We start from the raw sequence: 15461 nt of genomic DNA, 5'->3' as shown, positions 1-15461 counted from the left end.
TAGAGCCCTGCAAATTGGAAGATGTCTGCTTTATATCCATGGACCATGTTTGTGGATCAGATGCTCTAGTGGGCTCTAGTGAAGAGGACTGCCTGAATTGGGGAATCTGCAACATTTGTGGTTTCCTGCCCCTATCAGGGAGAAAACATTGCAGACTGCAGGAACATCAGCTGGATGCGAGCTAAAGATTTCCCGTGGGTTGCAACCAACCAATACAATCTGCTTTTGCAGTGTGGCTCTCAGTTGTGTGTGGGCACAACATACTGTATAGGTCTGGCAAATTCAAGCAAGAATGTTGTTTGGCATGCCTTTGCTTTTTTCATGTTATATAGTCAGAGCCTTAGTGTTCAAGTTTAAAATGTTCCCTATACTTTCAAATAGTTACCTCAATGAAACATTCATCACCAAATGGAATCGATTTGTATTACTTGTCTCAGTTCTGAGCAAGTCTGTGTGGGACATCTAATTGTATATTGACTGTTAGAGTAACATTGTTCCTAAATGTGTGTCAAATGTAAACTTCTAAAAACGTGTTCCTTTTCTTTTAGATTCAGCCAAGCAGGAGATCAGAAGAGAAGGAACTGGCACAGGAAAACATCAATGGCATAGAGAAACTTCACAGTCCCGAGCCATATAATGAGTTCTGAAGTCAGAACTTAGTGATATTGATTCAGGTGTCAGAGATGCTTACCTTCCCTGTGTCTTAGCAATTATAGACCTTCCTCTGTAGGAAATGGAGTCAGGCAGTGCAAAGGGTCCCACAGGTAGGGCTGTTCAGATCATAGACTTTAAACGCTTTATAGAAAGTAATTTCTTGTGGAAATGACTCTTTTTATTGTCGCCATAGGAGGTAACTCTCTAGTGGTCCTGCATGGAACCAGAGCTCTAATGACAGCTCCTGATCAGTGCTGGCCAACATGAGATCATAGTGGAAATCTCTATTCCAGTGATTTAATCTGTAGATGCATTCTGCAGCAGCTTCCAGGTCTGCTGCTTTCCTGCTTTTTGTAGGAGATATTTTAGTAACCATGCAGTTGATTGATTTTTTTCTTTGTTTATTTTTTATTTTTTTTAGTGTTTCAGAATTTAAGTGAAATTATTTTAAAAACAAAGTTTTATTTATTAGATATACAATTATTGAGTTTATTTTAAAGTATTTTTGAAATTTGATGAATAAATGTTAGCAAGTGATATCTTTGGAAGCAACCAACTATGGAGCAACAGAAGTAATATGAAAACAACATATTTGGGTCATGTGGATTTTCCTTTGACTTTTGACCCCTTTTACTTTCTGCCCCACATTTAAATAATAATCTTTCTGAATAATTTTCCTGTTTGAAATGTTAAAGACAAGCACATATCCAGCAAACCAAACTTTTACTTGATTTCTGATGCCTCTTTCATTGGTAATGAAAATCATAGAGGAATTTGCCTATTACCCCCATGGACAAGAAAGACCTTTTTGTACTAGCTGGCAACTTGGAGTCAACCCAGTATCATGTGGTTTCAGAAATAAATTGTTTTTAAATGCTGTTGCTTAACAACATTAAAATAGTTCTCAAATTGTGGTCCATGGAGCACTTATTGGCAGAGCTGACTGGTCACATGATGCTAACTCCTCCTTTCCGGCTGTTAAATTATATTAAAAGAAGCTAAAAAAATAGATGGTTTGTTATCTTATTGCAATTAATTTGCTGGGGAGGAAGGGGTGTGAAAGTTATATGAAACTTTGGGGGCCATTCATAAATCTCCATAGACCCTTAGATTGCAGAGCCAGTAAAGGGTACTTGTTGTGACTCCTTGCTGCCATTCTCTGCTTTCTACAGGAGGTACACAACTTTAGCAACATACAAACTTGTGATATGTAATTGATGTTAGTTATCTCAGTGCATTGTAAATAATGGCAATAGTGAAAATACAAAACTCAGATCAGGAAAAGGAGCTGTAGAACCAAAAGACATTGGTGTATATATTTTTGGAGAATAGGTGGGGGAAACAGGATGGATTCCTTCCTGCTCATAGTCTTGAAGCCTTGGCTAGCTATCTTAGGGCTTGTCTACGCTACCACTTTTGTTGGTATAATTTATTTAAATTTATATAAAACACACCCCTGAATTACATAAGTTACAATGACAGACTTGCTGGTGTGGGCAGTGCTATGTTGGCAGGAGAGCTTCTCCCACCAACATAGCTACCGCTGCTCATGGAGGTGGCTTTATTATGTTGACGAGAGAGCTCTCTCCCGTTGGCATAGAGTGGCTACCTGAGCGATCTTACAGTGGCGCAGTTGCATCGGTACAGCTGTGCCGCTGTAAGTTCGCTAGTGTAGACATGGCCTTTGGAGTTAGAAAGTGAATTCCCTGGTAATTGAATCTGTCTTAAGGTGCTGTAGTTATGGCTGGTGTATAAGATGTTCTGGGTGAAGAAAGCCTTAGCTTTAAGCTTTGGAAATAGCAGCATGTAGAATGCTCTGGTTAGCTTGTCAGAGCTTTTTGGATTAAAGACCACCTAGTTTTTGAGGTTTCTAGTTCCCATATAGTCAGATTTATGTTGTCAAGTGTCTGAACTTAATGCTTTGGCACTGGGAACTGTTCACTTGCCAACAGCAAGTGTGGGGGCAGAAGATACTGTGTACCAGCACAAGAATTAATACAGCTCTTAAGTATAAAACATGAAAAATGTAATAATGTTGATCGTCTGCTATAAAAGGAGATTACGTTGTATTGTCCTATTTGTACCATTGTTGTGTAAAATTTGCTTTACGCTAAAGATAACTTTTTCAAAGTTTTCGTTTTCAATAGAAATATACTAAATGCCCCTACTGCATCACAAAACTAACTGTAGTTTTTAAGCTTTTTTTTTCTGAATTTGAAATTGATTGTATAAATCTGTTTTCATGCTTCCCGTGAGGAAAAAACTTGGGAACTGAGTTCTTCAAATTCCCGACCACAGCTGGTGATAGGGCAGGGACCAAAATCCAGTTTCTGCTGCTCAGGCACACATTCCATTTGTGGGTATCTTTGCGGATATTTGAGGAGCTGAACACTGACACAGGGAAGTTTACATGACTCCCAATACCCCTGCTTCTTAACACCATGTGAGGGCTGACCGCTGATCAATTATTGGAATTGGAAGGTGCTCCTTATAAATGTAGGGCGGGCTTCATGTCACAGGACTCTGATTGAAGTCACATCTGTTGTGGGCTTTTCCAACAGTGAGTTCTTTATCCACTAACTACATAAGACTTGAATATGCTGGGGTCTTGGTGAGGAGCTTTATATTACTTTTATAGATTCCTTTGTTAGGCACTGTACATACAGTAGCAAATTAATTCTAAATTTTGTCTGTTACCTTGATCCATAAAGGATTTTTAAAGAATATTTTGTGACCAGTATCATGCAGCTTCTTGATGGAATTTAATTTTTTCTTAAATACTAATTTACTTGTATAATATTTAGAAATGGCTTTTAAATCCATTTACTTTTTTAATGCACTGCATGTATCAGTCTGAAATGAATCTTGGTAATGAAGAGTCCATGAAGTGAATTAATCACTTCTTGTATTTTAAACAACTGAAGACTGATTTTTTTTTTTTTTTTTTTTTGTGGGGACGTGGGGGGAATTCTCCCTTGTAATGATTTTCACACAAACCTTTGATAACCATTTTTGGTGTGCAGTTGGATACTTGTATTTTAAGAGATTATGCTGCAGTGGGGTAGTAATAAATACACTGTAAGGGACTGAATCATTCCAAAGAAGGGCCCAAGGGGTAATGTAATTCTCCTTTGGAGAAAGTGGATTCATCTTGAAATAAAATTCTCCCCTTTGAAGGAGTTCTGTATTTAATGTCCCTCCCTTTGAACTGGATCCTAAAGGGCCAGAAAGCCCTTCACCTATAAGGGTGTCTGAGTACAAAAATCATCTGAAACTTTAAAATGTTTATAATGCTGGATATATAGAGCAAAAACAAGAGGCACTTGCCTGGAGTGGGTTGAGTCTCTTGAATAGTATTGAATTTCAGACTGCAAGTTGTAGGCAGATGGATACTACTTTAATCTGGTCTTCCACATAAGGTTGAAGCATTCTTCTATCAGAAACTTTGAGTTAGGGGAAAGGTTTTTTACACACATTAGTGTCATTGGTTTTGTAGCACTTTGAAGTTCTGGATAAGTCCAGTCAGCAAGAAGTTCTCTGATAGTTCAACAGAAAAAGCGTATATTACTTGTGGGTGGCAAGTATGTCCAAATTCAGCCCTAGTTAACCCAAGTACATGTCCATTTACTTCATTGGATTTATCCCTGGTTATATCACAAATACATTTGACCTGGTATGGTATTGTCGTTTTAATTTTCTGAATCCCTGAAGGAAATAGAGTAGATTTTTGGAAACTTTTCTTTAAATAGCATCATAAAGGGCTTCCGTATACTGTGCAGCTGTTTTAATCCCCTTCCAAAACTTCATAAATTAGTGAAATAGAAGTCTTAGTCTACACTACCAACTTATGTTGCTGTTACTACGTCACTCGGGTATGGAAAATCCACACCCCGACCAATGTAGTTATACAAACCTAACCCTATAGTGCTCTGTCGACAGAAGGGCTTTTCCTGTCAACCTAGCTACTGCTGCCGACAGGAGAAGTTCTCCAGTCAGCCTAGGTAGCGTCTTCACTAAGCATTACAGTGTTACAGGATTTACAAGTTTTAAGTGTTGACAAGCCCTAAGTAATACTTTCAGATTTGAACAGATGATTTTGGAACTTTGCTGATTTGATGACTTAGATCTAACTTCTGATCAGTAAGTATGAGGAGAAATGGCCCATGGGCGAGGCTTACTTAAGTCTTTCACACTCTGTAAACAACAGCTTGCAAACCTGGAGTAAAATATCTTCTTAGCTAGTATGGGAGAAGATGAAAGCACATTTAACATTTTCAGATCTTAAATATAAGCTCAAACATAATAAAAAAAAATGGATAATTCACAGTTCTTTGGGGAAAGACGGAATTATGAGGTAAGCAATGTATCAGATGATGAAAATAAGGTGACGCTAACTCACAGAAATTGCTGGAATATATAGTCTGTTGTGGTATTTTGTTTATCCAAAACTGGCTAATACAAATGGCATGTGGCTCATTAGTTACAAGTTTGGTTGTGTTTGGGTTTTCTTTTAAATACTCTGGGTGCTTTTTTGCCTTTCTGTTTTCATAATGCCCTCTTCTTCTGGTACATGATAAACGGAGCCCAACTGGCAGACAACATATTTCCTTACTTTTCCAAACTTTAGTCCTAATCATTTTAATCTTGTTTCATATAAAAATCTCCAACCTTGATGTCTCCTCATTCCATTCTCATTGGCTCTTTTCTATTTCTGCTATGTCTTGTTTGAGATAAGTTGGCCAATAACTGTAATACAAGGTGAGGCTCTAATGTCATTTCATATAATGACATTTTCTGCATCTTCACCTCCCATATTTTATATATTGTATAAGATCTTATTTTACCACTGCTGTACATTTAGCTGCCCATCATGAAACCTAGCTCTGATTCCTAATGCAGAATTGATCAATGTGTACAGTAGTTTAAAGTCTACTTAATGTTGTGCTTGGATTGTTTTATAGTTGTATTCTCTTTCTGAGTTTTTCAGAATTATTACAATTCTAAAAAGTATTAAAATGTACATATGGTTGGAATCCTATTGAAGTTACAGGAAGTTGAGTGTAGCTAGACCAATATGCAACATATCTATTATTTGTTTGATCGGATCTTGTTTTAATATTTTGTTCCTATTTAACAAGAAAATCTCCATAATCTCTAGGATTTTATAAAGATGTGATGTAACATGAATTACTATGTGCCTTATAATAAAATTATTCTTTTAATAGAACCTGGCAAGAGTCTGTAAAACAGATCACTTGTACTTAGTATAGTATAAGTGCATATTAGAATTGTGGATGTAATCCAGTCTCTGATAAGTGTTTCCATCTCTGCCATAAACCAGATTTGTTGAGGTCAGTTGACTCAGCAAACCAATACGATTTTCATTTTCAATTTCTAGCATATTGATCAACAAGAGAAGTAAGCCACAAGGTAACATCACTGAGCTCATTTGTTCTGCTCCTTAAATAGGCAGAAAAATTGTTTCAGACTGTAGAAGAGAATTCTCTTTGATTTGAAGTTTCAGGGTTTTTTTAACGAGGAAAGTACTTTAGTGTGGCCTCTAGTGCAGGATACAGCTGTTTTAGAGCCAAATTGCTATAAATACCACTCCAGAACTAACATTTAGGGCCTGATTTTTAAAAATGACCCACACTTTCATGAGTAGTATGGGTTAGAGTGGCAGACTGGGGGCGGATTTAGACCAGAGCTCCAGAGAAAAAGTCAGTCCTCACCTTCCTCTGGATTTGAGCCCTCTGTCCTTTGTATATCAGAAGTTTGTCCTTTTCTCTGGCTGGGAAACTCCTAGAAGGGAGTGAGCAGCTTAATGGAGAGTGAACAGCTGGGAGTGGAGCAGGATGCACAAGGGGGCAGAAAGTTGCTTTTTGCTTAGCAGTGGTCTCCAAACTGGGGCATACCTCCCCATGGGGGTGTGGAGGAAAGTTGGGGGGGCACTGCAGGGCTCAGGTCAGCCCCACAGGGCGGTGGGGAGGGAGCACCACCCTTTCCTGCTCCACTCCCATCTCTACTTTGGCCCCGATTCCGAGCTGTGGATCTGCTCTCAGCCCATCCCCAGCCCCCTTGGCCATGTCCACACACACACCCCCCTGGAGCTGTAGCCCTGACTTCCAGGGGGGTGTAAATTGGATATGGGAGGGCATGACCATGAAAAGTTTGGGGACCATTGGCTTACAGGCTCACTGCTGGGGGAGGTAAAGTCAGAGGAGAGCAGGAGGCTCTCCTTTGGCTCAAGGAGAGGAAGAAGTTTGAATAAATGTTTGTAAAAGCACCTTGAAGATGAGTCCCTATATAAATAATTATTGGTATTAGAAATAGAAGGGGTGGTGTCTCTTCCCTTAGTCCCCATCCATGGTAACATTTAGACTCTGTCTACATTACATCTTATGCCGGCATAATTTCTGTCACGCAGGAGTGTGAATAAACCACCCCCTTGAGCAACATAAATTATGCTGGCATAAGCGCTAGTGTGCACAGCCCTATGCTGGTAGGAGACGTTCTCCTGGCGATGTGTCTGCCTCTTGCAAGAGTGGATTTTTATGCTAGCGGGAGAGCTCTCTCCCGTCGGCAGAGAGCATTTTCACCACATGTGCTGCAGCTGTAGCGCTCATAAGTGTAGACATGTAGACTTGAACAAGGAGGAGAAAAGTTTTTGATGAAAGTATGTGGTTTAAAAAAAAAAAAGTTGCAGTGAGGGAATGTCCTTCTTTGAAAAACTAAATTACCAAAGAAGCTTCTTTCATCTCAGAAGATGTACAGACAGACACACATTTTTATGCAACAACGTTCTAAACATGCTAGTGGCAAGCTACTCTAGTAATGTTTTGTATGTGCCGCACAGCCAAAGGGCCCTAGTTGTTTTCATGTTCTTTCTCCAGATTGCATGGTAAATATAGTTAGAATGCTAGTGACAGCTACAGTTAAGTTTGCCTAAGCCTTTCATTTATAAGCATCAGTTTTCACTCACCTTCCTGTGACTATGAACCCTCTGTCCACTGATGTTTTGTTTTGCTTTGTTGGAGAAGTTTGCCAAGATTCCTTGAAGGGCATGGGTGACTTAATGTCATGTGCCTACAACTTAGTTTTCACTTTTCAGGCAGAACTTTTCCAGGTCTGGTTACTACCTAGAATTTAATCTTTTCTAACTTTCCTAAGCAAAAACAGTTCACTTGAGTGAGTAGTAGCAAAACAAAAATTCACTTTCCATTAAAAATTTTTTATTTTTAGCAGCTCTAATATTGAATCAGCTGGGTTTAGAAAGCTGGCAGTGAAATAGCCTTGAGTCAGAAATGCTGAGTGTTCAGATGAAAACTGGTTTTGATTTGCTTGACTTATGAGAAAAGTTGAAAATTTAATTTTATGCATTCTTTGCACCCAGGGTCCAGTTTTTTTAAACACAGTTTACTTTCTTCTAAGCAAAGGAAGGATGTATGTGGATACATGGCTAACTGAGCAATATGACATGCCGTTAAAGAACAGTCTCATTCTCTTTGTAGTCTAGAGCACATAGAAGCTCTGCTTCATTCAGTGCATACTGGCTTACATGATAAACTATGCACTTGACATAATGTTTCAGTTGCATAAGACACCTATTGAATAAAGCAAGGGCTCCACAGGAATCCCTTGTTTCAGTTTTCATTGTACCTTGCAGAGGATATATGGTCCCAATGGTGTCAAGCCAGAAAACAAAATTATGGATTTTTTTTTTCTTTAAAAACAAAACCCACCTGTTGTGAATATTGTTTGCATTGTTAAGCATTCAGATTAGGAAATGCCAAAAATAATGTTTATGAGCTGGGTGAAACCTTGTAATGGGTTGAGTTAAAACCCATGGCAATTGTTAGATGTGAACTCACCCTTCAAGTAACATAACCATAGCTCCACCTAAAACAAAAGAGGTTTGTGAACTTGCCCAGAAGATTTTGACTGACGATTGTTTTGGGTACAGGTGTAGGGAGGGTGGTGGAAGAGAGATCAGAGTCGGGGGTCAGATAAGAATAGACTGAGGCTGTGTCTACGCTAGCACTATTGTCAGTAAAACTTTTGTCAGTCGGGTCTGAAAAAAACCCATTCCCCAACCGACATAAGTTTCACCAACAAAAGTGCCAGTGTGGACAGCGCTGTGTCAGCAGAAGACACTCTCCTGCCAATGTAGTTACCACTGCTCGTTGGGGGTGGTGTAATTATGCCAAAGAGAGCTCTCCTGTTGGCACTGAGCGGCTACACAGAAGACTGCTGCTGTAAGGTCTGTAGTATAGACATAGCCTGAGAGAGAGAGCCTGGACAAGCAGCTGACAGCAACATGGTTGACCCTGGAAGAAACCTGGGAAGCAGTTTTTGTGTTGTGGTGCAGGCTAAAAGAGTGCTCTTGGTGTTGTGACCCACAAAAAGCTGTTTCCTGCTCTTAGAGTCCCTCCATGTTCAGACACAGGACTTTGTACGTTCTTTGATGCAGTTTTGTTTATTTACTATCACCAATTTCTGTTCCCAGTTGGAACACACCCAGGGCCCCAAACTTTGACTACCTTTTCAGGTCAAAAAGGGGCAACAATAAGGTTTCATGAGCAACCTCAGTTGACCCAAAAATGTGTATGGGTTTCAGAGTAGAGTTACAGGTATAAGGAAGCTTTTATACCTTTCTTATAGTTTTTATGAGCTGCTCTTCCGCTTCCTTTTCTCCTCCTCCACACACCACCCATGCGTTTATCCTGATTTAAAAAAAAAATCCCATGTACATTTTTAAACTGAGGCTTCTGGACAGACAAAACCTACAGAGTTCTCTCTGGCAAACTAGCTTTTACTGTAACTAAACACTGCTTGTGTTATCAGACAGGATATCCCTATCCATTGGGTTGGACAAAGCTGTTGGGTCATCCCCGTCCCCAAAGTCCCAGCTCCTTGAGTCATGGAAATGTGAGAATATTGGCTTGCTTTTTCATTTAAAAAAAAAGTTTCCAGCCCTTTCGGTTTTTGAGAAAACTTCTAAAATGTGACCTCATCATTACCCTAGAAGGTAAATAGAAGGATCCCAAAATGTATTTTTTAATCTCATGCTTTTGGGGCACCTGACTTATGATTATTAATGCCTGGAATTGGCAATATTCTATTATTTGTATTACCACAGATCCGTAGTCAATGAGCCAGACCTCGTGCACTGTGTAAAGACAGAACAAAAGATAATTCTCTTCCTGCCCCTAAGAGCTTTCAATCTAAGTATGAGAGGTCAGAGGTGGAGATGAAACAAGCTACAGATGGGGGAGTTGTTGCATGTCCAGTCGATCAGCCCCTCTTGGCCACTCACCTGACTGCTGTGATGGGAGCCAGTCACTGAAGAGTCCATGCACTTTCCCAGTGTTGTTGTCTATAGGTGCACACTCAAGGTGCCTAGCATCCTGCCTAGCACTCTGCCTAGCATCCTGTCTTGAGGGCTGATACTTCCATGGTCGAACTGCCTTGTCCCTGTTACCAGTGCTGACCCCTTCAGACTCTCCATGTTGCTTAAACACCAGAATTCACCTAAATGCGTGTGCCTTCTGATTTATCTCTTCAAGAGGGCATGTGATTGGTGTAAACACTGAACAACACAGACTTCACGCACAATTCTAAATGACCATTTCTTTCTCTTTAATAGCATGAGAAATACACCAATCTATAAAAAAAATAATAAACCCTATAGATATTTCCTGCCTCAGTTTCCTCATCACTCTGAAGCATTCTTTCGGCTGGAGTCATGGTCTTTTGGGGCCACCCAGTATCCTTCTGTTGCACTGTGTGATTTGTGTCCTGAAATGTGGAGCTTCACCCCTCCTCTCCCCAACTTGCCTATTCTGACCTTGTCCAGGCTGTCCCCTTCCCTCCTCTTGCCCAAACTTCCTGTGTGGCTCTCCTAGTGTTCCCCTGTGGCTCCTTTTATAACCTTTCAGTCCTTTGGTTGAGTGGATCAGCCTCGTCAGGTGATCCCAGACCCTTATTGGTGACTTCATTGCTAGGTGACCTCTCCCTGGTTGGGAGCCAATGCTTTGTGTAGGATGTTTGGATTTGAATAGAGGACTATCCCAAGTTAGTGAACCTCTGTTGTCAGCCTGGTTTCACTACCCTTTGAAATTTCAGTTCAGTGTGGGGGGTAAAGAGCCAACAGAAAAGGTAACTAACCCTCACATTCAAAATTGAGTTTGCAGCTTGCTAAAATACAAAGAGTTTATAATCTCACACAATTTTATAAATAGTACAGATATTCCACAGATTGTCACGGGAATACAATGAAACTGTATTGATCAGCACAATAGGCTGCAGTCTCAGTGGCACCACCAGCTTAGCCATTGTCAAGTTTCTTGTAGCTCTCATGGTAAAGGAGGGATTTGAAGGAGGATAATGAGGTGGCTTTGAGGTTTTTTATAGGGAGCTTCTCCCAAGTGTGAGGGGTAGCCTGGGAGAAAGCACGAATGTGCTTGTTTGAAAATTTAACAAGTGGGTGATGGAGGCTGGCCTCATGGGCTGCTCAGAGGAGGGAGTCAACATTTTGATAAAGAATGAAAGATGATAGGAAGGATAAGGATAGGTGTGAAGGCTTTAAAAGTGAAGACAAGAAGCTTTTGTATGATGTGGTAGAGAAGGGGGAGCCAGTGAAGTGTTTCAGAGAAAGGGTTTCAAAGGGCAATATGGTCAATGTGATAGGCTAGGAAAATTATCTTTACAGCAGTCTTCAGAATGGATATGAGCAGGGCAAGATTGCATTTATCAAGGCCAGAGAGAAGGATGTTGCAGTAATCATAAGAATATAAGAATGACCCTATTGGGTCAGACCAAAAGTCCATCTAGCCCAGTATCCTGTCTTCCGACAGTGGCCAGTGCCAGGTGCCCCAGAGGGAAAATCAAGACATGAGCTGATGAGAGTTTTAGCTGTTTTGATGGATAGGAAAGACCATATCTTAGAGATGTTCTTCAGAAAGAATTTGCAAGATTTAGATGTAGCCTCAATGTGAGGAGCTATAGAGGGGTCCAAGTTGAAGATGATGCCCAGGTTACGGGCAGAATGGTGGTTAAGAAAAGAAATAACGGAGAGAACTTGGGTGGCTGGAGAGGAGGCTAAAATTAGGAGTTCTGTTTTAGCCACCTTGAATTTGAGCTGATGGCATATCCACAAGGAGATGTCAGAGACAGACTGAGATTTCAGTTTGGACAGGAAAAGAGAAGTCTGGAGTAGAGAAATAGATTTATGAGTGGTAAGCATAGAGTTGATAGCTGAATTTGTGTTTGTGGATGTGAGAACCCAGAGATAAAGGACAGAGCTCTGTGGAACCGCCACAGAAAGCTGGAGGAGCCGGTGAGGAGGATCCTCTGAAGTACGTGCTGAAGAAGTGATTAGAAAGGTAGGAGAAGAATCAGAAAAGGACCCAGTAATGGATCCAAGGGAGACAAGATTTCCAGAAGAGGAGCATGGGCGGCAGTGTGGAAGATGACTGACAGGTTGTGGGGAGGATGGTATACTATTTCTGAGTTTTGCTAGAAAGAGGTAATTAAAGACTTTGGCAAGAGTGGCTTCAGTGGAGTACAAAGGGAGGAAGCCTGAGGGTCTAGCATGTAATTGGAGGAGAGAAACACTCCAGACAGTGATTGTAAACAACACCTTAAATGATCTTAGAGGTGAAAAGAGGAAGTTGGTTGGGAGAGGCAAGCTGTGTCAAGAGTGTGGTTTATTTTTTATCTTATTTTATTTTTTAAAGCTGGGAGAGACTTAAGCTATGCCTACTCTGGCAACTGAATGACACAACTTTTGTCTTTCAGAGGTGTTAAACCCCTTCCTCCTCCCTCCCCCCGGAAAGACAAAAGTTTTGCGGCGATAAGTGCCAGTGTGAACAGTGCGTTGTCGGCAGGAGTGTGCTCCTGCTGACAAAGCTAACCCCGCTTGTTGGGGATGGAAGTTTTTTGTCAGCAGGAGAGCCGACAAAGAGTGGCTACACTACACAACTTTTAGCAGATGTGGCAATGCAGCCATGTCGCTAAAAGCTATATGGTGTAGACAAAGCCTAAAACGGGTCGGCAACCTTTCAGAAGTAGTGTGCCGAGTCTTCATTTATTGACTCTAATTTAAGGTTTCGTGTGCCAGTAACACATTTTAATGTTTTTAGGTCTCTTTCTATAAGTCTATAATATATAGCTAAGCTATTGTTTTATGTAAAGTAAATAAGGTTTTTAAAATGTTTAAGACGCTTCATTTAAAATCAAATTAAAATGCAGAGCCCCCCGGACCGGTGGCCAGGACAGTGTGAGTGCCACTGAAAATCAGCTTGCGTGCCGCAGGTTGCCTACCCCTGGACTAAAACATGTTTGTATTGTAAGGGGAAAGAGCAAAAGGAGAGCGGGGAGATTAAGTGCAGTTAGGGAGGGGATCAGACTGGGCATGAGGCAGATCAGGAGATGGTTTGGGAAGGGGTCAGCAAGAAGAGGAAAGCTCGCAAAAAACTTCTGCATCTGTGATGGGAGAAGGAGAGAAAGGGAGGGGAGCTGAGAGGAGGGAGGTCAATGTTGTGTATTGTCAATTTTCTCTTGGAAAAAATTGTCAAGATCCTATGTGGAGAGACAAATGAAGGGAGGAGTGGGGGAAGGTTTGAGGAGTGTCAAAAGTGGTGAAAAGGTGCTGGGATTGTGAGAGTGAAATTGTTCAGCTAGGAAGATGTCAGAATGTATTTGTAGTGCAGGAAGTCAACCTGATCATGGGATCTCTGCTAGAAAGGTTCTGCAATGAGAGAGCAGGAGTGGGGGAAGTGGATGTTGGGGTTGAGCTGCGTGTTGGCAGGGCAGAAATTGCAATGGGGGAAAGGAGGAAAAGAATTAAGGGTGAAGGAGAGTGAAGCATGGACAGAATCAACAACCATATCAATGGAAGATAGAAGGAGAGGGCTGAGAGCAGATGAGACATCATCAACACCGATGGAGTGGAAGTCACAAAAAGGCAGAGTGTTTTTGGGAGGCAAAGTGTTTTTTAGGGGTAGTTGATGGGTGATATTGAAAGAGACCAGGTAATCAGAGAGGGGAAACTCAACAATACAGAGATTAGAGACAGAGCAGTGCTTGGTGGAAACCAAGTTGAGTGAACTTCATGAGTGGGAGAGTTGAACCAGGCTGCAGGTCTAATGAACAGGTTAGGGTGAGGAAATGTGCAGCTAAGGCATCCGATGGATCATCAACATGGAAGCTGAAATCACCAAAGATGAGCATGGGAGATTGATGAGAAGAGGAGAGAGAGCCAGGAGTCAAAATCAGAGAGGACGACTGATGGAGGAGTTGCATGGATGGTAGATGACAGTAACATGGAGGGGTGAAGGAGAGAAGAGTCAGATGCAGTTCTGTTCAGAGGAGAAAGAGTAGGAGGAGGGAGGGTTTGGTTACTTAGATCCTTGCCCAAAGCACTTTACCACAATTCCCTTTCATTCATTAAATACTTGAGATTTTGATTCCAGCTATGTTTCTTGGCGTGTTCTTTGTAAAAATGCTTAATCCATTTAAGTTGTTGAATTAACTTTAGAATAAATGTATTCTATACATGTACCCCACGTTGAGAACCACTGTCTGAAATCGCAAAGTTAAACCAAATTGTTATAAAAACAGTTCTCTTACGCAAAGGTCTCCCGGGGGTACATCAACTCCTCTAGATATTTGCCTAGTTTTACAACAGGCTACATAGAAAGCACTAGCGAAGTCAGTACAAACTAAAATTTAATACAGACAATTACTTGTTTATACTGTTCTATATAATATACACTGAAATGTAAGTACAATAGTTATATTTCAATTGATTTATAATATGGTAAAAATGAGAAAGTAAGCAATTTTTCAGTAATAGCGTGCTGTGACACTTTTGTATATTATGCCTGATTTTGTAAGCAAGTAGTTTTTAAGTGAGGTGAAACTTGGGGGTTTGCAAGACAAATCAGACTCCTGAAAGCTGTACAGTAGTCTGGAAAGGTTGAGAGCCACTGATTTAAGAGGTAAGAATATTTTGTCTTCTCCCTGCAAAGAAGCAGTTGTATCTTGACATATATTTTAAAGTAAATTAATTTATTGCATGTTAAATGTAAATTGCCACTTACTACTTCTGTCCATAAGGTGGGCAGCTCTTCATGGGTCAGCATTGTCGGCGTACACTTTTTGTTTTCTATTAAAATAGGAAGGATGTTTACCAAGGAACTTTAGCAAGCTTATCCTTATTTAGCATCCACATAGGAAATTTCTAATTCTCAGCTGACTTCAGGAAAAACAATGTATCTCTGGACATAGATAGTACAGCTGTGTGTAAACAGGAAATATTTCTGAGCTGTATTGTGTGTTTTCTGTATCCTAAAAATACACTCTGATAAGGGCTATTGTCTGCACCACCATTATTTCCTTCTCTGCTCCTGCAGCAGTGACACTCAGATGAACCTGCCCTTAATTAATATGCTGCAGTGGAAGGGCCAGTTCAAGAAAGCTTGAATTATTATGTTTTTGTTGAGGGAGAAATTACTCTGTGGTGGCTTTTTTGGAGACAGAGAACTGCATGACTACCAGGAATATTTCAAATCATCCTCTTGTACCCTGGCGATGGCAGATTTTCTACCTTACTGTGAATGAAATGAGGCAATTGTTTTCAGAATAACAGTATATGAAGGTCACAGAAGAACTCATCAGTGAGTGATTACATTGTTTTTAACAGATTTGTAGCTCACACTCTATGTGTTAACATAGAGTACTACTTTATGTTCTTGTTTCTGATTCCTCAACTTCTCATTCTCTCCAGATATCTCTGTTGGAGA

General features: G+C 40.6%; 1 protein-coding gene and 1 long non-coding RNA gene across 11 annotated transcripts in view; one reads left to right on the top strand and one right to left on the bottom strand.

The window, feature by feature from the left end:
- The window catches only part of INPP5K (inositol polyphosphate-5-phosphatase K), a 32358-nt gene extending 29574 nt beyond the window's left edge, over positions 1–2784 (top strand). For all 10 annotated transcript variants that reach the window (XM_034752931.1, XM_034752930.1, XM_034752933.1 and 7 more), the window contains one exon: positions 549–2784. In XM_034752931.1, coding sequence (XP_034608822.1) covers positions 549–647 — 99 coding nt within the window. In that variant the 3' untranslated portion in view covers positions 648–2784. The remainder of the gene's footprint in view (positions 1–548) is intronic.
- LOC117867705 overlaps positions 1–14815 on the bottom strand; it is a 36790-nt gene extending 21975 nt beyond the window's left edge. The window contains exon 1 of the long non-coding RNA XR_004643472.1: positions 14760–14815. This is a non-coding gene — a long non-coding RNA (uncharacterized LOC117867705). The remainder of the gene's footprint in view (positions 1–14759) is intronic.
- Positions 14816–15461: the final 646 nt, after the last annotated feature.

The sequence above is a fragment of the Trachemys scripta genome, chromosome 18, assembly GCF_013100865.1.
Source record: "Trachemys scripta elegans isolate TJP31775 chromosome 18, CAS_Tse_1.0, whole genome shotgun sequence".
Classification (NCBI taxonomy): Eukaryota; Metazoa; Chordata; order Testudines; family Emydidae; genus Trachemys; species Trachemys scripta.
The sequence above is the reverse complement of the archived record's forward strand: the minus strand, read 5'-3'. Positions and strand labels throughout refer to the sequence as shown.